General features: G+C 43.0%; 2 protein-coding genes across 3 annotated transcripts in view; both read left to right on the top strand.

Annotated features, from left to right (window-relative positions):
* The window catches only part of LOC122124019 (phospholipid-transporting ATPase FetA-like), a 78,658-nt gene extending 60,495 nt beyond the window's left edge, over positions 1–18,163 (top strand). The window contains exons 23-30 of the mRNA XM_042698608.1: positions 771–854; positions 2,739–2,984; positions 3,137–3,275; positions 3,664–3,794; positions 3,887–4,054; positions 17,401–17,550; positions 17,634–17,967; positions 18,069–18,163. Of these exons, the coding sequence (XP_042554542.1) occupies positions 771–854; positions 2,739–2,984; positions 3,137–3,275; positions 3,664–3,794; positions 3,887–4,054; positions 17,401–17,550; positions 17,634–17,967; positions 18,069–18,163 (1,347 nt within the window). The remainder of the gene's footprint in view (positions 1–770; positions 855–2,738; positions 2,985–3,136; positions 3,276–3,663; positions 3,795–3,886; positions 4,055–17,400; positions 17,551–17,633; positions 17,968–18,068) is intronic.
* Rusc2 (RUN and SH3 domain containing 2) overlaps positions 17,463–27,068 on the top strand; it is a 53,636-nt gene continuing 44,030 nt past the window's right edge. The window contains exon 1 of one of the 2 annotated variants that reach the window (XM_042696632.1): positions 17,463–17,550. The gene's annotated coding sequence lies outside the window, so the exon portion shown is untranslated. The remainder of the gene's footprint in view (positions 17,551–27,068) is intronic. The other variant, XM_042696615.1, reaches the window with a different exon arrangement.

Raw genomic sequence — 27,068 nt, forward strand, 5'->3', positions numbered from 1 at the left:
GAACATGAAATCTTCACAACACTAGTGGGGAAGAGTAACAATTGATTTTGATGTCCTAAGAGGAATCCTCTTTCATGGGCAATTTTTCACAAGTCTTTCAAGGATTCCCAAGAGAAAACTTCAGGAATAATCAGCCTGGGAGAGCTCTACACCAATCAACAGACAATGGTAGACATGCGTTCCCCAGCAAGCCAGTGTCTATAGGAGAAACAAGGCTGGTTTGTGAGTGTGTGTGTGTGTGTGTGTGTGTGTGTGTGTGTGTGTGTGTGTGTGTGTGTGTGCTGCACATGTGGCTGCTGACCTCTTGTGGCTAATAAGCAAAGGAACCCTCTCTAAGGCCCCATGATGGAGCATCCAGCTAGAGAAGAGTAATTGGGTCTATCTTGCTAATGTAAAATATAATGCCCATAAGAAGATAAAGAAAAAAGCCTAAATGTTTACTTTCCTGGGAGTGCAGGGGTACAGCTAGTTTTCTCTAGCAGCCATTTGAGGTTCTTCTATACAGAGAAGAGCAAGTTATAGTTGGGTTGGTCTAGACTAGCCTTGAAAACCTGATATGGCCTTGTTCCATCCTGGACCTAGAGTTCTAAAGAGAGTAAAATTGATTAGATGCTGGTGTTCACAGTTAGATTTCTGAAATCTAAATATTGCTGTATGTTAGTATGGTGATGGGTAGTCAGGGTCCAGGAGAAGGTTGTCTTGGACCTGGGAGGTGACACTGGGGCTTTGGAAAAGGGAGGAATATAAAAAAATCCTTGGTATTCTTCCAGACAGTTTTTGATATCTGGTTTATCGCCTGCTACAATCTGATCTACACCTCCCTCCCTGTCCTGTGCATGAGTCTACTTGATCAGGTAAGACCCAGCAACAAGTCTCTTAATCAGGATTAAAGCCTCAGATGCAAAGAGTAAGAAAGACATCAAGAGCTGAACTTTACAAGATCAAGTATAAAGGATAGAATTTCCAAAACAGGAAAAGTTATCATCATCTATATAGATATCATGAAAGCAAGTATAAGAATTCTTTCATTTTAGGAAACCAAATTTCCATCTCAATTTTGTCCTTGCAGAGAGAAACATAGAAATTGTGTTGTAGTATAAATTTAATGGGTACAAAAGTGGTGAAAAAGGATTACTAAAGCAAGACGACGGAAATAAGGAACTTCAAGAAAGGAGAGGGACTGGGAAGGTGGCTCAGTGGTAGAATACTTGCCTTGCATGCATGAGGCCCTGGGTTCGATTCCTCAGCACCACATAAGCAGAAAAAAGCCGGAAGTGGCACTGTGGCTCAAGTGGTAGAGCACTAGCCTTGAGCTGAAGAGCTGAGGGACAGCGCCCAGGCCCAGAGTTCAGGCCCCACGACTGGACCAAAAAAAAAAAGAAAAGAAAAGAAAAGAAAAAAGAAAAGAGAGGCCCATTCATTGGTGAGGATAAGATAAGTCTATGCAGAAAGGCCTGTATGGGGTATGGGGGGGCCTTAGGGCCCAGCAGGAGAGTCTTGGTATGATACTTTATGTCACAGGCAGCAAGCCAAGGATATATTATTTGTTCCTATCAGAAGTTTTCTGGGTATTGAGAATCCTGGCACCCTTCTCCCTTCTCTTCTATACCAGTCCCATTCCTAGGCTCTACAGAAATAAACTAGGAATAAAGTACCTGGGGACATCCAGGGATAACTTAGAGGATGGATCGTGATCCTCAGTCTCCATCAGGGTGGCAGTAGCTTGTAAAGGAAATTCTCCATGAAGTAGCTGTCAACTTTAAAGCAGAAAGAATTGTTTGTATAGTATCACAGCACTCCAGTGGTCTAATTCTAGAAATCTGCATCTAAAGTCATAACTCATGCTTTGTTGTGCTAAGTTTTCTGTTTAGGGGTGAAGGCGAGTCAACATTATCTATCCAGAATTCTCTTACCTTGAGTTCACCAGTAATTATGGAAATGGAAGTTAAATCATAGGATGTCTATACTTCCAAAGGTTCAACTGATTCCTTAGTGGCTTCTCTTTTTCTCTCAACTAGCTTTGACACAAGGGATATTTAATTTTCCTGTTTGGGGTACCATGGGATGGAGCTCAAGGCTCTTATTTTTTGCTAGGCAAGTACTCTATCACTTGAGCCATGTCTCCAGCCCAAGAATATTTCACTAAAAAGAACATCAACCTGGGGCTGGGAATGTGGCTGAGTGGTAGAGTTCTTGCCTAGCATGCATGAAGCCCTGGGTTTGATTCCTCAGCACCACATAAGCAGAAAAAGCCAGAAATGGCGCTGTGGCTCAAGTGGTATAGTGCTATCCTTGAGCACAGAGAGGCTCAGGGACAGTGCCCAGGCCCTGCGTTTAAGCCCCAGAACCAGCAAAAAACAACAACAACAACAACAACAAAAAAGAACATCAACCCTATTTCCTAGTGACTCGCACATCCTTCCAGTCCTCCATTCCAGCTATCTCTGACCCAAATTGCCCCAACTTCCCAAACATAACTGCCTCAAAGTACTTCCTAGCATCCTGACATTCCTCTAGCTTTCTTCCACTACTGAGATTCTTGCCTAGACAGGACTTTAGGAAGAGTCTGTGCTAACTGCTTTCTTCCCTCATTCCACATCTCAAGTATTCCATGAAAAAGTGCCTAAGTAGGCTGACGGCCAGCACACTCAAGGAGGTGAGAAGCCTCTACTCTCATGGATATGAAACTTTCTCTGGAGAGACCCTGAGCCTTCCTCCTTATCCTCTGGTGCTTCCAGGATGTGAATGAAACATGGAGTCTACATTTTCCAGAGCTGTATGAGCCAGGCCAGCACAACCTGTATTTCAACAAGAAGGAATTTATGAAGTGTTTAATGCATGGGATCTACAGTTCTTTTGTGCTGTTCTTTATCCCGATGGGGACCATTTACAACGCAGAGCGCAAAGATGGGAAGGACATCTCTGACTACCAATCCTTCTCCTTGATAGTGCAGACTTCCTTGATCTGTGTGGTCACAATACAGGTGTGGCCAGCAGTAATGGGAATAAGGGTACTGGGGTATGAAGCCTGTCTGGAGAGAGAGGGAGGTAAAGAGGGAGGAAAGGTGGGAAGGGAGATCCTGAGAAGGGAGGTGGCTGGTGAGTCTTAGTTACACATTAAACTAGTGCTTTTCAGATTGCCCTGAAGATAACCTACTGGACAATGATAATCCACTTCTTCGTCTGGGGTAGCCTGAGTGTCTACTTTTGCATTTTATTCTTCCTGTACAGTGATGGCTTGTGTCTAATGTTCCCCAGCATCTTCCATTTTCTAGGTAAGGCCCCCCAGAAAGTGGAAGTGGGAATTAACCAAGTATATTCCGTTAACAAGTGTTTACTGAAAAGCTATTACTATGTGCTAGCTCTGTGGCCAGAGATATCCCATTTATGTGACCAGGCCAATATGCTAGCAGTCCCTTATACCCACACTGTCCTGTCCTGTCCTGCCCTGCCTTTAGAGGGAAATAAAGCCATGTAAATTTATTTTAGCAACAAGAAGGTCTTAACTACTTCATGTTTCTCAGGAGACAAGACTGTCTCCAAATCAATAACTTCCATCTTTGGACTGGAGAAGTATCCCAGTCCTGGCTGTAACTCCCACTGTTCACCCTACCCTTACTCAAGGCTCGGTTTCAGCTTTCCCTCTCTTGTCCCCTTTTACAGGTGTGGCCAGGAACACTTTATACCAGCCACAAATGTGGCTCTGTGTTATCCTCTGTGTGACCTTCTGTATCATTCCTGTGATTGGGTACAAATTTCTCAGACCACTATTGTGGCCTCTCAGTGTGGACAAGGTGAGTGGAACAGGGAACCCACCCATAGATAATTTATGATCCTCTTTGCCTTTGTGGATGAAAATACCCTGTCTCCTGTGCTCTGGATATAGGTTTATGGCAAAATTCATCATTTCATGAAACATCCACTGCCACCCCCAATCCGGGTCAGAATGAAACACTCAAGCCTTCGACGTTCTGCCTATGCATTCTCCCATAAATCGGGCTTTGGTGCCCTCATCACTTCTGGCAAGACAGAGAAGTTCAATAGAAATTTTTCTGTATAAAGAGTAGAGCTCATTAAGGAAACCTCAAAATAGGCATTGCTTTTCTTCCCATGCAATTTCAAAGGGAGGGTTTAGAGTCCCCGGGAACAAAGCATAAACCTGCTACGGCACTCTCTCAGGGCTCAGCCTCTTTATTCCCCAGAAGGCTGTATTCAAGTAAGGCAAGGGAGGAGGTTAGGAAAGAAACACCAGTTATCTTCCAGAGTTGTAATATTTCAAGAAAAAGCACCCTCTGATTTCCCTCCCACTATCCCTTTCAAGTTGTAATCCTAACAAACAAATGTGGAAGTAGGGGGTGAAGTGGGCCAGTATGAGAGAGGAAAAGATGACAAGTCCTATGACTCTCAATCTGGGTCCTAACTACCATACTCAGAATAACTATCAGCCTTCCAGGACCCCACACAGACTATTCCCACCCAAATACTCTTTTCAGACTTATTTGAGAGATTTAGAGTGTCAGGGTAAGTATTTTTCTGGCTCTGGGAGGCAAAGAAGGAAGCAACTGCAAAGAAGTCGTAAGAAGCTGAAGGAGAATTTCTATATAACAACAAGAACAAATTTAAAAAGGAGGCAGCTCCTGATTGGATAGGACAGCTTAAGATTTGTTTTCTCTCCTCTCTTTGGCCCAAGAATTGACTGATACATCTTCAGGCCTCAGAACTAAGAGGAGGATGCAACGTAGGGAATTAAAAAACAAAACAAAACAAAAAAACTTTTCTTGAGGGGATGTAAGCCATATCTGGTGAGCATTTGTCTTCATTTCATAAAATTAATTTGAGAAGAAATTTTATGTACTAGAATATTGTTTCTAAGAAATGTATAGAAAAATAAATCACCTATTTTGGAGTTGAGTGACATGTAACATCTGTTGGGGCCCCAGTATCAATAATAAAGCCAAAGTAATAGCTTTGGCCCACAGACTCCCATAGCTTCCCCACTTCAAATTAGACCAACATTTTCCCTCTCCTCCTCCTCCTCACTGTTCAGCTCCACCGAACTTTTCTGTCCCTTCTTGGCTTCAGTATGACCAGGCCTTTTATCTACATAGCTCTATGATCTATGCATCCCTATTTATCCTCTGCTCATCTTTCTCTACATCTTTTTTTGTGAGTAACTTTATCTAAACTCATGACTTCATTTACTAACAGAAAAAAATCCCAACTCTGCCTCTAGCCTGTATTTCTCTACTGAGTTCCAGATCAATATATTAAATTGACTCAGACTCTTCACTTAGTTGAGGCTCCAAAAACATAAACAATGCTCCCAACCTGTACTGATCATCTTCCCAGAAAATGTTACCAGGCTGCCACCAACATTATCACAGTCACCCAAGGCAGAATGATAGGAATCATCCTTTTTCTTCTAGCCTGATGCCCCATCAATCATCCAGTCAGGTCAATTCTGCATTCTTATTATCTCTTCTTTTCCATTCCCTCTATTACTACCATCACCTTTGCTCGGACTTTTATCACTTCTCACTCGGATTCTGGAATAAAACTTCAAAACTCATTGCCCTGGTTCTTCCTCATGTCTTTCCAGAGTAATCTTTCTGAAAGATTTATTTTTTTTATGTCAACCTCAGGCTTAGCCTACATTGGAGGTTCACCAAACCTACCTCCCTTGACTTGTCTTCTACCACTCCCCTATTTGCATCCTCCACCTATCTTGAAATTTCTGATATTGATATCATCAAGCACACTCTTTCTATATCCTTCAGTGCTTTCCCTCACCCTCGTCCTTATCCAGTGAATTCCTACTTATCTTTCAAAATTCAGGTTAGTTAAAACTAGAGCTGGGTGAACAACTGCCAGTATAGTATATTAAGTGCCACTAAATTGTACACTTTAAATAGTTGTTTTTTTCTTTTTTCTTGTTATTATAAAGGTGATATACAGAGGGAAATAGTTATTTTTGTGTTCTGTGACAATTACCTCAATTTTTAAAAGAAATCTAGATTATGCAGGCTTTCAAGAGCTTCCCCCTAATTCCTCAGTGTGATTTATATATCTGTCTCACATATTCAATTGCTTCTCTAAATATACCTCTATCCATGACACTGAAAAGCATTGTAGTTATTCATTTACTTTCCATTTCTAGCTATTTAGTTGAATGAATAAACAATCTGTTTTTTTACCTGTATTTCTTATTTCCATAAACAGAACCACCACTCAACAGCTTAAGTCAAAAATCTGAAAGTCAGGCTGGGAAGGTGGCTCAGTGGTAGAGCGCTTGTCTTGCATGCATGAGGCCCTGGGTTCGATTCCTCAGCACTACATAAGCAAAAAGAAAAAAAGCCAGAAGTGGTGCTGTGGCTCAAGTGGTAGAACACTAGCCTTGAGCTGAAGAGCTGAGGGACAGCGCCTAGGCCCAGAGTTCAGGCCCCATGACCAGACCCAAAAAAATTTTAAATTTAAAAAAAATTTTAAAAAATCTGAAAGTCTTGCTGGATTCCCTCCTGCCATTCCTCTCAATCATTTACTTGTCAAATTTCATGTCATCAATCTTTTCCCTTCTAATTAATCGAACCCCAGCATACTCATTTATAGCTATATCTGCCTTTTTGGTCTCACAGCCTCCAGCCCATCTCTTCCTTTCAATCTATCATTTACACCATTGAAAGTAATCTTTCAAATATTAAAAATTAGATCCTGCCATTTGTCAGTTTAAAAGCCCCAAGTGGCTCATAATGGCTTCCCAACTTTGGCATTCCCTGCCTTTCTAGCTACACTGATCACTCTCTTGCCATTCAAAACCATTTCAGTTTCCCCAAAGTCCTGTTTTCTACAGAATCCTTTATGCTTTGACTCTTTTTATTCTCTCTCTTAGAAAATCCATCATTCCATTCTTCCTTTGGCCAGCTACTCTACTGGTTCTTGACTATCACCTTGAGTCATCTCCTGTTACCTTCATTGACAACACTATCTCCTATTCTTCCCTAGTAGAACACTTTTTACCAGTCCCTTCTGCCTATTTCTGATTTTTTGAATATTTGATCACTCCCACAGGCCCATTTTAATTGTGGCTTATTTCTCTGTTGTGCTAGGCCATAAATGATCTTGAGGGCAAGAATTGTGTCTCATTTTTAAAAATTTCTATCACCCAGCAGAATGCTACCACTTGGATTAATGTTTTTGGGGTGCTACTAGAATTTGCGCTTGCTAGGCAGATACTCTAAAACTTGAGCTATGCCTCTAGCCAAAATTATTACTTTTTCTAGCTGGGTACCAATGGCTTATGCCTATATCCCAACAGAGGGTGAGATCTGAGGATTGAAACCTGAAGCCAGCACAAACAGATAAATCCTCAAAACTTGGGAGAGAGCCCATGGTCTTGAGTTCAAGCCCCAGTTCCAAGGCACACACATGTGCACATGCAAACACACACACTGGACACAAACTTTTCCTAAACTCACTTCTATTCTTGTAAAATGAATCTTATTTTTCTTGGTTTCCAGTTATTCTTTTCTGGATCCTGATGCTTGAACTCCAAGCCTGGACATGTCTCTTGAGTTTTTTTGCTCAAGGCTAGTGTTTTATAACTTGAGCCACCCCTCTACTTCTGGCTTTTTGGTCATTAATTGGACATAAGAGTCTCTAGACTTTCTTGTCCAGTCTGGCTTTGGACCACGATCCTCAGATTTCAGCCTCCTGAGTAGCTAGGATTACAGGTGTGAACTATCAGCATTCCACAAATTTCCAGTCATTCTTTAGGGACTGTTTTTATGATAAATGTTTGTTCATGGTCTCCTATCTAAAACATCTGTTTAAAAGGCTCATGCCTAGTGGCGCTGTAGCTCAAGTGGTAGAGCGCTCCCCTTGACCTGAAGAGCTGAGGGACAGTGCCCAGGCCCAGAGTTCAAGCCCCACGACCGACCAAAAAAAAAAAAAAAAAAAGGCTCATGCCTCCAATCCTAACTGCTCAGGAGGCTGAGATCTGAGGATTGTGGTTCAAAGCCAGACCCAGAGCAGGAAAGTTCAGGAGACTTTTATCAACAATTAACCAGCAAAAAAAAAAAAAAAAAAAGAGGGGGGACCAAGATGGCGACGGGGCAGTAGGGAAACGCCACAGCTCTCTCCAACCAAAAAGAGAGTTCGAGTTCCAACGTTTAATCTCCCCAAGAGACCGACAACAACAAAAAGACGAACACTCAGAGAAAAACCAGAGGTGGAAAATAACAAAAAAAAGAAAGAGAGGAAAAGAAGAAATTCAGAACAGAGAAGAGCGAAGACCCCTCCCCCAACCTTTACTGGCCGCGCGGCAGTGCGCCAAGCCGCCGGCCAGCCGGCCCGGCGGGGGCTGCTGGAGACACAGAGACACAGGGGGCTGCTTGCAGATCACCAGGTACCGGATTGCAGAACAGCGGATCGCCAGGAACAGAGAAACCTACCAGCCGGGAGTCTCCACGAGGATCCCACCCCCACCCATCACTCTCCACCAGAGCGGAGAGGCTCCATCCCGCCAAAGCCGCCCGGCACCAGCAGCGCGACAAAGGGACCTGTCGGCAGACCACCCGCCCAACCGTGATCGCAACTACCCGGCGGGGGGCCGCCCAACCCAGCCCGCAACCACCCCAACTGAACTCGGATTGCAACAACAACTGATGACCTACAGGGTGAGTACCCAACAGGGGACAGTGAATCCCTCAAGGGAGACCAGAGCTGGAGGGAATCCCCAGACCCTGACCTAGACTCCCTACCCCAACACCCGGACCACAGGACCCACTAAAACTGGGAACTGTTCGAGAGCTCCACCAGCCGGTGGAGCACACTCTGCTGGCCAGGCCAGAGCAAGAGCACCCCTGGAAGGGAGCTTAAATGCCCAAGCCAGGAACAGCGCCCCTGGGTCAAGACTACCAACAGTAGAAGAAATTTGAACTGTGTCCTCCAGGCTGCATAACCTAGGTGGTATACACATTAGCACAGGCCTAACGAGCGCGCTCCAGGCTGGGGCCGGAACCAGGCCCGGGGACCGGGCCTGAACAAAGCAAAAAGGGTCAGAAGTAGGGCTGTGGCTCAAATGGTAGGGTGCCAGCCTTGAGCTGAAGAGCTGAGGGACAGCACCCAAACCTAGAGTTCAAGCCCACAACCAGCCCAAAACAAACAAACAAAAACACATCAGGAGCCCATAGCAGACTCCAGTATTTGGGAGAGTGCATCCAGAGCATCTGATCTTCCCAAGAGCACCCGCAGGAGCAAACACAAGCAGTCTAGGCTGCTCAACTCTTCCAAAGGCGGGAATTGCTACAGCAGAGAGCTGAGAATCCTAAGTAAGTCAGAATAGCAGCTGGAAATAGGCTTCCAACAGAATCCAGATCAGGCACAGACTCTCTCTACCAATACAGAATCAGCAACCAAGCAAAGACAGACACACCAAAACAAGATTGAAGAGCAGTCTCCTGAACCCCCATGCGAAAATCACAGAGAAAAATCACAAGGTTTACCACTACCCAGGACAGCAAGCTCACCTCAAAAGCCAGCAGCCACGCAGGGGAGAGCCCCAGTGGGAACAAAGCAGGAATGGAAGACAAAAACTACATCCAAGGGTTGCTGGAGGCAATGACTCAAGAAATAAAGCGAGAAATGGATCAGAAATTGAAAGAGCACAAGGATGAACTATCAAAAGATATACAGGACATCAAACAAAAGTTGGATGCAAAAATAGAAGCTGCACAAACCTCAGTAAGAAGTGAGATAAACGCCAAATTAGAGGTAATGCTTACTGATCTCACCTCATTGAGAGGTAAGATCAGTACTCTGAGAACCAACATTGAATCCATAAAGGGATCCATTTCCACCATGCAAACCACAATAGAAGCCACGGTCAACAGAGTGAATGAAATGGAAGGTAGAGTGTCAGATACAGAAGACAGAATACACCAACTGGACCAAAAAGTGACAGATATGGAAAAATCACTCAAATTAAACCAAAGGGAAATTCAAGAGCAAGCAGATAATGCTAAAAAATTAACCTTCGCATAATCGGAGTGGACGAAGGTGAGGAATTCCAGAGCAAGGGAATGCAACACCTGTTTAACAAGATAGTCAATGAAAATTTTCCCCACCTCAAAAACGACCATCTTAACTACATCACAAAAGCTTATCGAACACCCAACAAGCAAGATCCCAGGAGAAACACTTCTAGGCACACTATAGTAAAAATGATGGATCTGAATAATAAGGAAACAATCCTACATGCAGCAAAAATGAAGAAGGAGCTATACTACAATGGGAAAAAAATTAGAATCACTGCAGATCTCTCCACACAAACAATGAATGCAAGAAAAGCCTGGGAAAGCACCATACGAGCCCTGAGAGCCAATAACTGCCAACCCAGACTGATATACCCGGCAAAGCTAGCATTCACATTCGATGGAGAACTGAAAACTTTTAATAGCAAAGAAAAACTAAATGAATACATAAACATTAAGCCAGCATTACAAAGAATTCTAAGAGGGGGGACACAACCTGAAGAAAGCAACCAGGAACTGGGACCTGCCCCAAACAGGCATTACTCAAAGTCTAACTGAGCAAGCATAGGAGGAAAGGAAAGAAGAAAAACTTAGGAAAACGGAATGGCAGGGACAACAATGCATCTCTCTATACTTTCTCTTAATATAAATGGGCTGAATTCGCCAATTAAAAGAAAACGAACTGAGGACTGGATCAGAAAACAAGACCCATCCATCTGTTGCCTTCAGGAGACCCACCTCTCAGCCAAACATACAAACAAACTCAGAGTGAAGGGGTGGAAAAGGAGCTACCAATCAAATTCCCCCAATAAGAAAGCAGGTGTAGCTATCCTGATATCTGACAAAATAAACTTTTCATTAAAATCAGTACAGAAAGACAAGGACGGACACTACATATTAATAAAGGGAACAATCCAAGAGGAGGATATAACCATCATCAACTTATATGCCCCAAATATCGGTGCACCCAGATATGTTAAACAAATGCTCTCAAACTTACAGAATAAAATAGATCCCAATACGATAATACTAGGAGACTTTAACACGCCACTCTCACCAAAGGACAGGTCTACCAACCAGAGGATTGGCAAAGAAGCTACCGAATTAAGTGAGGCCATACTTCAAGCGGAATTAACTGACATCTACCGAGTATTTCACCCTAAAACAACACAGTACACATTCTTCTCAGCAGCTCATGGAACTTTCTCCAAAATAGACCATATCATAGTTCATGCAAGGAACTTAAGCAAATACAAAGGGATCGACATAATCCCCTGTATCCTATCTGACCACAGTGGAATCAAGCTAGCTCTCAATAACAAAGCATACCGCAGAAATTTCTCTAATACATGGAAATTGAACAGCACACTCCTTAACAAGGCCTGGGTAACAGAAGAGATCAGAGAAGAAATAAAGCATTTCCTACAACTCAATGAAAATGAAAACACCTCACAAAGAAACTTGTGGGACACAGCAAAAGCAGTCCTGAGGGGCAAATTTATTGCCCTCAGTGCCCACATCAAGAGAATGGAGACAGACCAAGTAAATAATCTCATGTTGCAACTAAAACAGCTAGAAAAACAAGAAAAAATGGGACCTAAAGCTACTAGATGAAGCCAGATAACCAAATTGAGAGCAGAGATTAACCAATTAGAAAATCAGAAAACCATAACCAAAATAAACCAAACAAAAAGCTGGTTCTTTGAAAAAATAAACAAAATTGATGGCCCGTTGGCAAGATTAATTAAAAAAAGAAGACAGGAAACCCATATTAATAGGATTAGGGATGCCACGGGAAACATCACAACACGTACCCAAGATATCCAAACAATTCTAACAGACTACTTTCAAAAGCTATACTCTCTAAAGGAAGAAAATCTGGCGGAAATGGATGCATTTTTAGAGAAATACAAGTTACCCAAACTGAGCAAAGAAGAAGTTAACCAATTAAATAAGCCAATATCCTATAATGAGATACAGGAAGCTATCAAAAGTCTTCCAACAAAAAAAAGCCCAGGACCAGATGGATTCACAGCAGAATTCTATAAGACCTTTAAAGAAGAACTAATACCCATACTCCTCAAGCTCTTCAGAGAAACAGAGAAGGAGGGAGCTATCCCAAACTCATTCTACGAAGCCAATATCACACTCATCCCCAAACCAGGCAAAGACCCAACCAAAAAGGAGAATTACAGGCCAATCTCCTTGATGAACACAGATGCAAAGATCCTTAACAAGATTCTAGCTAACAGAATCCAGAAACACATTAAAAAAATAATACACTATGATCAGGTAGGCTTCATCCCAGAGACACAGGGATGGTTTAACATACGTAAGTCAATAAATGTAATCCAGCATATCAACAGAGCCAAGGTCAAGAATCACATGATTATCGCCACAGATACAGAAAAGGCCTTTGATAAAATTCAACATTCATTCATGCTAAAAGCTCTGGAGAAAATAGGAATAGAAGGAACATTTCTAAAAACAATAAAAGCCATTTATGACAGACCAATAGCCAATATTATTCTTAATGGGGAAAAGCTACAACCAATCCTCCTAAAAACAGGAACAAGGCAAGGATGTCCACTGTCTCCACTCCTCTTCAACATAGTCCTAGAACCCTTAGCCAGGGCAATAAGGCAAGAAAAAGACATTAAAGGGATCCGCATAGGGAAAGAAGAAGTTAAACTATCCCTTTTTGCAGACGACATGATACTATACCTCCACGATCCCAAAAACTCCATCCCCAAACTTTTAGAAATCATAAGTCACTTCGGCAAAATAGCAGGATACAAAATAAACCCACAAAAATCAGTTGCCTTCCTATACACTGATAACGCACAGGAAGAGAGGGAAATAAAGGGAGCAACCCCATTCACAATAACCTCCCAAAAAATAAAATATTTAGGAATTAACCTAACCAAAGATGTAAAAGAACTATTTAATGAGAACTATAAAAAGTTAAAGAAAGAAATTGCAGAAGACACTAGGAAATGGAAAGACCTCCCATGCTCCTGGATAGGCCGACTTAATATAGTAAAGATGGTGATACTTCCAAAACTAATATACAAATTCAATGCAATTCCTATTAAAATCCCAATGACGTACATCACTGAAATACAGAAAACAGTCCAAAAATTTATATGGAACAACAAAAGACCTAGAATAGCCAAAACAATTCTAGGGGATAAAGACAATATGGGAGGGCTATCCATGCCGAACTTCAAACTCTACTACAGAGCTATAATCACAAAGACAGCATGGTACTGGCACAAAAACAGACCCGAAGACCAATGGAACAGAATAGAAGATCCAGATATAAATCCACAGGCCTACAGCCAGCTGATATTCGACAAAGGAGCCAAAGACATACAATGGAAGAAACACAGCCTCTTCAACCGCTGGTGCTAGGAAAACTGGGCAGCCACATGCAGAAAACTAAAAGTGGACCCCAGCCTATCACCATGCACCAACATCAACTCAAAATGGATTAAAGACCTTAACATTAAACCTGAATCTCTGAAACTACTGCAGGACGGAGTAGGAGAGACACTTGAACTAATAGGCACAGGAAGGAACTTCCTGAACAGAGTCCCAGGGTCACAACAAGTTGGAGAGAGACTCGACAAATGGGACTACCTTAAAATAAAAAGCTTCTGCACAGCTAAATCTATCGCAACTAAGCTAGAAAGACAACCAACTAATTGGGAAAAAATATTTACCAGCAATATATCAGACAAGGGGTTAACATCCTGTATATACAGGGAACTCAAGAAACTAATCCCTCCCAAACCTAACAAACCAATTACTAAATGGGCAAGGGAACTAAAGAGGGACTTCTCAAATGAAGAAATAAAAATGGCAAAGAAACACATGAGGAAATGTTCATCATCCCTGGTGGTGAAGGAAATGCAAATAAAGACAACCCTGAGATACCACCTTACCCCAGTCAGAATGTCCCACATCCACAAATCAGCCAACGACAAATGCTGGAGGGGATGTGGAGAAAGAGGAACCCTATTACACTGCTGGTGGGAATGTACACTTATACAACCACTTTGGAAAGCAGTCTGGAGGGTCCTTAGAAAGCTAAAGATTGACCTCCCTTACGACCCAGTCATACCACTTCTAGGCATCTACCCTGAACAACAGGAACCAATATACAAGGACACGTGCACCTCCATGTTTATTGCAGCACTGTTCGCAATAGCTAGGATATGGAAACAACCTAGGTGCCCCACCACAGATGAATGGATCCAAAAATTGTGGTATCTATACACAATGGAATATTATGCAGCCATTAGAAATGACAAAATAATGGCATTTGCAGGGAAATGGATGGAGCTAGAAGGAATCATGTTGAGCGAGGTAAGCCAAGAACGAAGAGACAAACGGTACATGGTCTCCCTCATAAGTGGATGCTAAATCCAAAAGGTTAGGTGATACGACAAAACTAACAGGACTTAAGAAACAAAGAACTCCCGCTCATCTGGTTGAACCACTACTAAATATCCCCATGCTGCTGATCACAAATATGGTATATAACATGTGAACACTGTTATATATTACAGACTGTGGTAGACAATTTGCTCCAGGGAAGTTAGAATGAACTTGTGACTTTGAAATTATGTAATCATTTAATCACAATAAAAAATAAAAAAAAAAGAACCTCGGGGAAGGGAGGGAGGGAGGGGATGGTAGGGGGAAAACAATGGAGGGGCTAACAATGTTCAAGAGGAAGTGTACTCATAACCTCACTCATGTAACTGTAACCCTCTGTATAGTAGCTTTACAATAAAAAAAAAAAATGCTGTGGCCTAATTGGTAGTAGATTGGCCTTGAGCAAAAAGCTCCGTGGCAGCACCCACCAGAGGGGGAAAAAATGAAGTTTGGACCACTAACATCCTGCAAAAGTCCTAAAATATCACCATCTTCTCCTGCTGGCTTATATGCATCTTGGGAGAATTGAGTCAGTCTCTGCTGAGGAGCCAAGACAGTACTACATTCCAGAGTGACAACATTCCAAAGTGCTTATATGAATCTTGTGAGATCTGAGTCTGAGTCTCTGCTGAGGAGCCAAGACAGTGCTACATTCCAAAGTGTGGAATGACTCCCCAATAAAGGAGGGGTATGAAAAACAAGTTTGCAATTCATGATTGCCTCACCCACTCCAAGGAAAGGGCCAAAACTTTAGATGATAGAGAAGGATCTTTCAAGAAAATTGTTCATGGCCAAGAGTGGATATTGTAATTTAATATGGCTTCTCTCTCCATTTTAGAACTCTGAGAAACTAAGTCAATGAATAAGGACAGGAGGAAAAAGGGTCCTATGGTTTCAGAATGTGGGTCCTCCATTTTAAAGCGACCATAATTTGCCAAAGAAAATAAGCTAACATATTTACTCTTCTCCCATGTTCTGTAGGAAGAATAAAGCAGATGTCTAAAGAGAAACAGACAAGATAGTGTTCCAGCCCTATAGAAAGCTCCATGAGGAGCTTCTGATGCTGGATTCTGTGAGGAAATCCTTTTACCTGAGCTGGAATGAAGGAGTTTTTTCCTCTGTTGCTAACAGCTAAAACACAGAGGCAATTTCGATTTACATAAGCTAGATTCACATTCATTTCAATTGCCTCCCAGAAAGAAAGAGTTGTCACAAGACCATCCAGCTCATTCTTCACCTTTCCAGTTAAGACTTGGTGCAGTAAGTAACCTTAGTCACCATTGACAGAAACCAAGAAACACAGAACATTGTGCAAACTACAGCCTTAAATCTAAAATGTGTACAATTTAGAGATGACACAGCATTTGGAGGAACCTAGGAATGATCCTAGGCTATTCGTTGTATTTTCCCATAACCCTACGACTCATTATTTAATAATTAAGTTCTGCAGATTCTATACTCCAAATCACACTTGAATCTATCTCCCATCTAACTCTTCAGCCTGTGCCTTTATTCAGATCCTCTCATTTATAATAATCATTCTCAATTGTATTATCTACTCTTACTGCAGTGAGATATCAAATGTGAGGATATGTTCAAATCACTCCCTTTCTTTAAATAATACTTCCCTCATCCTTCAGAACCAAACTCCAAATCTCTTCTTAATCGCCCCTGCCTTTGTTTCCCATCACCCATAATTACCTACTTCCTTTTCCCTGAGGTATCATGTTGTTTCATGGACTGTGTTTTTATATATTTGTGTCTGGAAAATTTGTGAAAATTTTTGAAATGGGTGTCCTTTTAGTGGAATGTCGAGTGCTAAGGATCCTCAGGGCTTATCTGATCCCTATTTTACAAGCAGGCCATTTTCTTTCTTTGGGAATATAAATTAATCTGTAGAGTAGAATGCTGATAATGCAACACGTTTCCTGCCTATGACAATGCCAATGTTTTAGGTGATGCAAATACATCTTGTGGAGCAGACCACAGACATCCCTAAAAGTCAAATCTTCATACGAACCCTAGTTTTAGTGTCTTATTGGTTGCCTCTTTAATGAGTGACAACTGGTCACTAATTAGTGCTTGTGGGCCCTCCCCATTGCATCTCACACCTTTAATTCTATCAGTTATGTTGCCTCTCCGTCCTTTTGCACCTGCCATTTCTCCCACCACCTTTCCCACCCACTCCTTCACAACTCAGTCCCCACCACTCCTGAGTACCCGGGGGAGTGACATCGATCCGCTCCCTCGATTAGAACCGGACCAGGCTGCGAGTCCTAAGCGCCAGGTCTGACTTTCTCGGAGAGGAGAAGCCAGAGTGGCCTCCTCTTAGCGGACTTGCGATAGCCATTTGCCAAATCACGCCTTCCGCAAGCAGCTCCTCTTTCTCTCCCCATTCCGCCCTGGAGACCGGGGGGCGAGCGGGTCCCACGGTTCATCGGGGCTTCCCGACCCCCGCCACGCAGGGGTGCTTCTAAAATTACCCAAGCCCGGGTTCTGACCACGCCGCCCCCACGCGCCCACCCGTGACTCAGTTAATCCGGGCTCAGGGAGGTCAGCCCTACGGTTTCGTATTTTTTTCATGGGGTTCTACGGGGCGGGGGGGGGGGGGGGGGGGGACGACAGAGAGGAGCCCCGCTCCTTCAGGCGCGGCCCGCAGCCCGCTCGCTCCCCAAGCCTCTCGGGGGCCCGCGGCCCGCGCCGCGCGTCTCCGGCACCGCCCGCCGGGGCGGGGCGCAGGAGGCCGGGCCGCAGTGGCCGCCTCGCCTCCCTCCTCCGGGGACAGCGCGGCGCGTGACTGCGGCCGCCCCGCCGCCGCGGGAGCGTGGAGCGGGGGAAGGGTGGGCGAGACCGCGGGCGCAACCAACGCGCCGTCCGGAGGGGCGGCTCGCGGACGGCCGAGAGCGGACCAAGCGCGTCGCGCCCGCAGGGGGGGCCGGGCGTCACCAACCGCTCCGGAAAGGAGGGGGGCGCCGGGGCGCGCCGCCGGCCTCGAGACCCCGGGAGCACGCGAAACGCCGCCGCCAACGCCGCCAACGCCGCCGCCCGCGCGGAAGGACGAGGCTGCGGCGAGAGCGAGGTAAGGGGCGCCTTGCCCGAGGCTAACGGGGTCGCGGAGACCCACCGCCCCCAAGTCCTAAGTGATCCCCGGCGTCCGAGCAGGCCCTCCGGCAGCCCACGGACCCAGTCCTCGCCCACCTTCCCGCCCTAGGCCCTGTGCCCATCGGCGCCACCCTCCCGGCCCGCTCCCGACAGACCCTCGGACGAGCTGGCGTGAGCCCCACCGGACGCTCCGACCCCGAGCACCGTCCAGCCCTGCGGGGGCCTCTCCCGATCCGCCCTCCGTGGTCTCCTCCCACGGTCCTCTCGAGACCGCCACCTCCCTATAACCGATCCGCGCCCCGTAGTCATCCTGGTTCCCAAATCCGTGACCGTCCTGCGGCGGCGCGGGCTGGGTTCCCTAGGCGGCGACCGCAGCGGGGCCTCGGCACCGCCGGTGAACACCGGGTGCCCGGCGCCAGCCGCGCATTTGTTCCCCGCTTCCCAAATTCATCTCTGCGCGGCGCCAGCTTTCGGTCCTCCCCCTTTCCTACCCAGATTCATCTGGGGAAAACCTTGAGCTGGCGGTTTGCCGGTCCCCTGCCGCATTCACCTGCCGCGAAGGGCACCGCGATCCCGATGGCCAAGGCTAGCCTTGGATCGCGGGGCTGGTCCTGAGGACCCAAGGCGACTGCCCCAGTGGCAAGGGACCATCCGCCAGTCCCCAGCACGGTGCCCGGTACGCGGCAGCGCTTATTAAATGTTATATGGGTGGGTGAATGAATGAATGAATGAATGGGCCTAAGGCAGAGACAGGCTGTGCTTCAATGGGGAAGGTGTCTCTAGGTTACGTAAGGAGGAGGGAGATGAGAAGGTTTGGAGGATTTTCAGTCTTTCCATCTAGGAAAAATAGATACAGCTTTTTTCCCCTCATCCATTCATCTGATTTCATTGACATTGAAGAGTCTTTATTTGGCCTGTTTTCCGTTTGTTTGTGGCAAACCTGGGGCTGCGGAAATTCGAATTGGTTAGTACTTCAGAGGCTGCTCAGGTAATGTTGAAAGAGCTTCGCCCAGGGTTACTGCTCATCCCCTAGAGACTAGCTGCTCCCTCTGGGGTAGAATTCTGGAGGCCAGCCACAGTCCTTAAAGCTGACTCAGTGTCGCTGGGAAGCTGTGCTTCAGGACAGGTTGGAGCAATGAAGAACCTTGATTATTTTAGCGTTTAGGTCTTGGATCCCTTCCCCCCTCCCTTGCTTTTTAAGAGACTGGAGGACTAGACATCCCACACAAGCCTTGTGTGGGATAGAGATACTTCCTAATGCTACTATAGTATGATCAAAACATGTGAACTATTTATGTCTCTTTAAACCAGTCAGGGAGTTACCACTATGTGAACAGTGACAATAAGAACACAAGCAAGGGGCTAGGAAGGTGGCTCAGTGGTAGAGCGCTTGCCTTTCATGCATGAGGCCCTGGGTTCGATTCCTCAGCACCACATAAGCAGGGGAAAAAAAGCCGGAAGTGGCACTGTGGCTCAAGTGGTAGAGTGCTAGCCTAGAGCAAAAGAAGCTCAGGGACAGTGCCCAGACCCCCAGGACTGGCAACACACACACACACACACACACACACACACACACACACAAGCTAAAGATGGAATTGTGTGTGTGTGTATGTGTGTATGTGTGTGTGTGTATGTATGTGTGTATGTATATGTACTGGTCCTGAGGCTTGAACTCTGGGTCTGGACGCTGTCCCTGAGCTTATGTGCTCTACGCTAGCACTGTACCACTCAAGCCACAGCTCCACTTCTGGCCTTTTTGGTAGTTAATTGGAGTTGAGAGTCTCCAGGGCTTTAATGCCAAGGCTGGTTTAGAACCACGATGCTCAGATCTCAACCTTCTGAGTAACTAGGATTACAGGCATGAGCTGCCAGTACCAGGTTAAAGATGGAATTTTTAAAGAAGAGAGAGACTGAAACTGTTTTGTTGATTCCTAGGAGGGTAATCTGAACAGATACCATTTCTTGAGGAAGACAAAGTTCAGGGGCCACAGTTTTGGTCCATCAGTCTGAATGAAGAGACACTGACTGCAAAGCTGTAGTTTATAAACTGGGAAGTAGTTGCCTACAGCATTATTCTAACTGCAGCTTAACATGGTAGCAAATAAAAATAGTGATTGAGGGGGGGGGGTGTCTGGAGAGTACTTGCCTAGCATGGAGTTCCTGGATTTGATCACTAGCAATGCAAAAAAACTTAAAAATTAAAAAGTGATGAGTTTCTTAGGAGGCTTGGTAGAAGTTAGATGTTAAACAGTAATATAGTTTAGTGAAAGGAAGAGCAGGCCCAATCAGTACCAGAAGTATTTTGTTATCTCGGCCTTTCTTCTCCTGACCCTCTAGCACTTAACACAGTTGTCTCTTTTTGCTTTCTTTGGATTTTTTAGTGGTGTTTAAGGTCTTTTTGTTTTTTTTTTTGTGCTAATACTGGGGCTGAACTCAGAGCCTGGGTGCTGGATCTTAGCTTTTTTGCTCAAGGCTAGCCCTCTATCACTATGCTCCAGTGTGTGTGTGTGTGTGTTTGTGTGTGTGTGTGTGTGTGTGTGTGTGTGTGTGTGTGTGTGTGTGTGTGTGTGTGTGTTTAATTGGAGCTAACAGTCTCACAGACTTTCTTGCCCAGGCTGGCTTCAAACTGTGATCCTCAGATCTCAGCCTTCTAGAGTAGCTAAGATTATAGGCATGAGCTGCCAGTACCTGGCTGAAGTTCCTTTTTGAAGGGAAGCCTGCCTTAACTAGAGGTTAAATATGTTCTCACGTATTTCCAGCTTTGAATTTTTCTACCTTCTGACATGTCTTTAAAAGGTTGTAGATCATAGAAACTCAATATGAAGAGAGGCTCCTGAGCTGGATTAAGCAATACATTTTGTTTTGTAACCACTACATATTTTATGGGCTTTTCTACTTTGTCCTGTGTGTAGGCCCTCTGTTAAGACCTCAGAACTCCAGAGCACCCTGTTTTATTTTCTCCTCACTTCCAATTTTAGAGCATTACCAGATAAATACAAGATGCCTGAATTTGAATTTCTGATAAACAACAGAGACTGCTATATGTTTACTTGCTAAATCTGACAACCATAATTCATAGAAAAGCTTATATGTTCTTTTTTCTCTCTGAGGCTTGTCTGCAAATCATATACAATGATTATGTACCGTGCTGAAAGTCACTTGACTGAAGAGATGGTTCTGTACAATATAGCCAGGTTGCTCAGTGTTGAGGTTACATAGAACACACGTACTCAGACATTGACGGGCAATGTCATGTTTGTCAAATGAATGTCTTGCAAAATGAGAGCACTTTTTGAATGGTCAGAGGCCAACATTCCTCTGCGACAGCTGGTGGTGGTTGTGGACAGGTTGTTGAGAATTATAAATATATAATATACAATAAAATTTACCCCTTTTACTATGTAATTCAGCATATTCTCACTGCCATATAACCATTATCACTGTTTCTAGGGCTTTTTAATTTTCTTAACTGAGATTCTGCCAATGTAACTCCTCACTCTCCCCTACTTCTCTCCCGTTAACCATCATCCAACTCTCCATCTCTTGAGTTTGACGGCGGTGGGTACCTTTAATAAATGTAAGCATATGTTTTTTCCCTTTGAGAATGGTTTATTTCACTTAGCTTAGTGTCTGTAAGATTTGTCCATGTCATGGCTTATATTAGAATTTCCATGTTCGTCTGTCTGTCTGTATATACAGCATGGTTTGTCCATTTATCTGTTGATAGATATTTGAGTTCCTTCTACATTTTGGCTATTATGAATAATGCTGACATGAACATGAGTGTATAAATAGGTTTGAATTACTGGTTTCAGTTTTGGGAACATGGCTAGAAATTGAATTGTATAATTTTATATTTAATTTTTTGAAGAACCACCATGTTTTCTGTAACACTACCAATTTACATTTTTTTCTTTTTTCTTTTTTTTTCTGGTGCTGGTCCTGGGGTTTAAACTCAGGGTTGGGGCACTGCCCTTGAACTTTGTACTGAAAGACAGTGCTCTACCACTTGAGCCACAGTTCCACTTTTGGCTTTTTGGTGGTTAATTGGAGATAAGAATCTCACAGACTTTCCTGCTAAGGATGGTTTTGAAACTCGATTCTCAGATCTTGGCTTCTTGAGTAGCTAGGATTACAGGTGTTAGCCACTAGTGCCTGGTTCCACTTTACATTTTACTAAGAGTGTACACGTGTGATATTTTCACATCTTCCTCAGTGTTGTTAACTTCTTTATTTTTTATCATATGTTTATTGGCCATGTGCATATCTTCTTTGGAGAAATGTCTACAGTCCTTTCATCACTTTGAATTGGATTATTTTCTGTTGTTGAATTACAAATATTCTGCATGAATTTTGAACCTTAGTCCATCATCAAATATATATATTATTTGTTAATGTTTTCTCTCATGGGTTGGAAGCTCTTTTTTTTTCTCTTTAGTGGTAAGAGTTTGAATTCAGGCCCATATCCATCCTAGGCAATTACTTTACCCCTTGAGCCACTCCTCAACATTTTTTGCTTTAATTGTTTTTCAGTTAAGGTTTCGCTCTATTGCCTGGGACTTGGCACTAGATCTTCCCATCTCTACTTCCTGCGTGGGTGTGTTACACACGTGTGCCATCCTACACAAGAGTTTTTAATTTTTTAGAAGTCTAATTCATTATTTCTTTTATTGCCTCTGTGTGTGTGTGTTTTATTTCTTGTGTATGCCTCTGTGTATTTTGTTTTTGGGTTTATTGTGTGTGTGTGTGTGTGTGTGTGTGTGTGTGTGTGTGTAAGGGGGGGAGTGGAGAAAGAGAGATGTTGGATTGAACCCAAAGATTCATGCATACTAAATGAGCACTCTACCACTTGAACCATGCCCTGAGCCCTTTTTTTTTTAAATTTTGCTTTAGAGATAGGATCTTGCCAGTCTTGCCAACTTCTACAAACCCTATCTCAACCTCCTCAGTAGCTGGGATTATAGGCACGTATCTGCACAAATGGCTTGCCTATGCTTTCAAACCACATACAGTCATTGCCAAATTTAGTGATATGAAGCTTTTTTCCTTTTCTTTTTTGGGCTAATACTGTGCCTGCTGAACTCAGGGCCTCGTTCACTGGACTTTTTCCACTCAAGGCTAGCCCCCTACACTTGAGCCATGCCTCTACCTCTTTTTTGCTAGTCAACTGAAGTCTCAGATTTGAATTTGTTCTTCTAGGTAGGCTTGGAACCTCAATTCTCAGACCTTAGTTCTCATATCTCAGTCTCCTCAGGATTGCAGGCCTGAGGCTCCAGGCACCTACTTGGCTTATTTTAAGTTTTCTTCCCTTTGCTTATCATTTTCTTTATTTTGCTTTATTTTGTTTTTTTATTATGTAAGTATTTGATCCATGTTGAGGTAATATTTGTAAGAGATAGAAGATAAGGATCCAAGATAAGATTTATTCTTTTACAAGTGGATATCCAGTTTTCCCAAAACCATTTGTTGAAAAGATTATTTGTTTCATGGTCTTGGAATCATTGTTGAGAACCATTTTAGCAGATGTTTAAGAGTTATTTCTAGACTCTGTTCTATTCCACTGGTCTGTATATTCCAGTGCTATTGCTATTTTGATTTTAATTTTGTAGCAAGTTTAGAAATGAGTATGGGTAAGTTCCCCCAATGTTTTATTTTTCAAGGGTATTTTAGCTATTTAAGATCAGTTCAGATTTCATGTGATTTTAAGATAGATTTTTCTCTTTCTATAAAAAAAAGTTGGGATTTTTGATAGATACCTTATTGAATAGTTTGCATTAACATCTTAAAAATACTGTTTTCCAATCCATTAACACCACATATCTTTGAATTTGTGTCTTTAATTTCTTTTTTGTTGTTGTTGGTGGTGATCATGGAATATGTGTCTTTAATTTCTTTTTTTGGGGGGCAGTGGGGTCCGGTCATGGGGCCTGAACTCTGGGCCTGGGCACTTTCCCTCAGCTCTTCAGCTCAATAGCGCTCTACCACTTGAGCCACAGCGCCACTTCTGGCTTTTTTCTTTTTTGCTTATGTGGTGCTGAGGAATCGAACCCAGGGCCTCATGCATGCAAGGCAAGCGCTCTACCACTGAGCCACCTTCCCAGCTCTTTAATTTCTTACACTAATGTTTTGTTGTATTCTGTGTGCTGGTCTTTCACTCTCTTGACAGAGTTTGTTTTTAGCCAAGTGTTTGTTTAAATATTTTATTTATTTTTATAAGCGGAATCATTTTCATAATTTTCATTTCAGTTTGTTTATTGTTGGTAGATAGAAAAACTTTTTATGGCTTAATTTTGTGTCTTGTAGTTTTCAAAGTTCATTCATTCTACAGATATCTTGTGGAGTCTTTACTGTTTTCTGCATATAGTATCATGTTATCTTAGAATAAAGATAATTTTTACTTCACTCTTTATTTTGTATTCCCTTAATTTTTTTCCTGCCTAATTGCTCAGGCTAGGGCTTCCAGCACTATTGGTAGCAATAGCAAAAGTAAGCCACATTTACTCTTCTTTTTAAAATTGTTTTTAATAGTTATTATAAAGATGATGTACAGAAGCCACATTTACTCTTAATGAACAAACATAGGTTTGATGATTTGGCATGCAGGTTCTTAATTGACACTGAGAACAAAACTGTGTTTTAGCCTCGTATATTAATTAGTGTTAATAGTAGTAACTCATCAAGACCAAGTTAAATTATAGTCTATGTACTCCAAAATGAAAGTGTCTAATACATTTAGCAGGCTTTTTGGTATGTGTGCTGATACTAGAGCTTGATTTGAGGGCCTCTCATTCTCACTCAACTTTTTCCCTCATAGCTGGTGCTCTGCCACTTTAGCCACACCTCCAATTCTGACTTTTTGCTTGTTAATTGGAGATAAGAGTATCTTTAGTTTGTCTGCCTGAGCTGGCTTCAAGCCTGGATTCTCAAATCTTAAACTCCTTTGCAACTAGAATTATAGGCATGAGCCACCTGGACCTGGCTGGCTCTTAGAAGGATGGCTACCAAGCACTTCAAAGTTGTTCTTTTTTGGTATCTGTGCATTTATTCACTTTGATGGTTAAAGAAAAAATCCACAGTTCCTTAATTTAACAATATAGTATCTTATCTTCTCCAGGAAGATAAGACAGTGAGATGAGATCAGAAATGTCTGTTGTGTTTTTGGCTTCTTTTGTGAGTTCCTTCGACTAGGGATTGATAACTGGGTGAGGAGAAAATAGGGCCAGCCCATTGTAGCTAGAATCCAAAACTTATTTATCTTAGGATCCCAAAATATGTTCATTTGAAGATACAACTAAATTATGTTATCCTGAATAACTTGTTTTCTGGGAGTTTTTTGTTTGTTTTTGTCAGTTGTGGGGCTTGAATTCCGGGCCTGGGCCCTGTCCCTCAGCTCTTCAGCTCAAGGCTAGTGCTCTACCACTTGAGCCACAGAGCCACTTCTGGTTTTCTTTCCTGCCTGGGCTGGCTTTGTCAGATCTCAGCCTCCTGAGTGGCTAGGATTACAGGCTGGCTGGAGTTTTTGAGTGTAGAATTTCTGTAAATAGCTAATGATTTTGGCTGGGAAGGTGGCTCAGTGGTAGAGTGCTTGCCTCACATGCATGAGGCCCTGGGTTTAATTCCTCAGTACCACACAAGCAGAAAAAAAGCCGGAAGTGGCACTGTGGCTCAAGTGGTAGGGCGCTAGCCTTGATCTGAAGAACTGAGGGACAGTGCCCAAAGCCCAGAGTTCACCCCCCTGACCAACTAAAAAAGAGCTAATGATTTCCTTTCAGTAAGATGCTCCACCACTTGAGCCACATTTAAGTCCTGAGTTTTTAAAAAAAAATCCCAAAAGTATAATAATTGAAACATTTGTCTCTCTTATCTATCACTGAATAACAAAGCACCCTAAAATGTAGTAGCTTATAGCAATAATCAAGGAAGATTGCCTGAGGCTCCAATGTCAACATTTCCCTAGATACAGTAGAGAGTAGGGAGTTCCCCAGTGAAAATGGGACAGAGAGAAACTAGCAGAGTTGGTGTCAACTGTAGTAAGCTATCAATAGAACATTTTCTCCTTTTTTAAGTTGCTTTTCACTTTGGCAGCCTTTAAAATAAATGTTAATTGGAAAAATGAAAAGAAAGAAACTTTCAATACTTGAACTGGGAGAACATTTCCCTGGCATGCATGACATCCTGTGTGCAATTCCTATCTCTGGAAGGGGGGAAAAAGAATCCAGAACGTAGGGTGCTTACACACACCTATAACTGTACCCGAAAGGCTGGAAGATAGTGAGTTTAAGAGCAATCTCAACCTTATAGAGGAACTTCCTGTCCCAAACAACAACAAACAATTGATTATATAATAGAAGTCAAAGGTTGTTAGGGTTTTGACTCAACTTAGAAAAGGAATTCTAGGAATGTTTTTGTTATTGTGAGACCTGGTTTCCCAGGCTGTCCTAAACTCCAGATTTTCCTTCCTCAGCTTCCCCAGTAGCTAGGATTAAATATAATCCTGCTCTATAAATAATAATTGGAAAGACACTAATATAAATGCTTTTCCTAGTAAATCAGTGATTCCAGAATAGAAAGAGACTAAGAGAAATGCTAAGGTTATTTATTTTATGCTCTTTAATTGACTACTCCCCAACTATGGTTTAAGAGAAAAATTACCAAAATATGGAGCTGGGAAGGTGGCTCAGTGGTAGAGTGCTTGCCTTGCATGCGTGAGGCCCTGGGTTTGATTCCTCAGCACCAGTTAAGCAGAAAAAGCGGAAAGTGTCGCTGTGACTCAAGTGGTAGAGCACTAGCCTTGAGCTGAAGAGCTGAGGGACAGCACCCAGGCCCAGGGTTCAGGCCCACAGCCAACCAAAAAAAAAAAAAGTACCAAAATACGTACTGCGTATATACATTCTCCAAATTCCTGTGAAGTTATTGGCCTTAATAAATATAATGAGCTATGTGGAACCAGGAATGAATTATAGATACTTTTTACACTGTTAGTCTAAGACCTATGCTAATTTGTTGACCTTAGTTCAGAGTTAAGGAAAGTTTTGCCAGTTGTAATATGGAAATAGTTTGATTTTACATTTAATCATGTATGTATGTATTTGTAAAATATCACTTTAAACCTTGGAAGTCTATGCACTTTCTTTCCAGTGAGTATTCTTGGCTTCTTTGTTCAACTTCCTCTAGACATGTGCTTCTTAAATTTTAAAATGCTGAAAATCACCTGGGTCACCCCTGAAATTCTGGCTTACTAAACCTTAAAGGAGGCCCCAAAATATTTACTACCTAACAAATTCCCAGGTAAGGTTGTTCTATCTGGTCCGCAGATCACAGGTGTGTAGTACTGCTTACTCTCAGATCTCAGTTCCTTACTCAGAGGTTCTCAGATCTGATCAATAGAAAGGTTTTAGGTTATTTGCTGTTTGTTCAGGGTTTTTGTTGTTGTTTTGTGACAGTCCTGGGACTTGAACTCAGGACCTAGGCACTGTCCTTTAGCTTCTTTTGTTC

Source organism: Dipodomys spectabilis, unplaced genomic scaffold (genome assembly GCF_019054845.1).
Source record: "Dipodomys spectabilis isolate Male_0828 unplaced genomic scaffold, ASM1905484v1 ptg000006l, whole genome shotgun sequence".
In the NCBI taxonomy this organism is placed as follows: Eukaryota; Metazoa; Chordata; class Mammalia; order Rodentia; family Heteromyidae; genus Dipodomys; species Dipodomys spectabilis.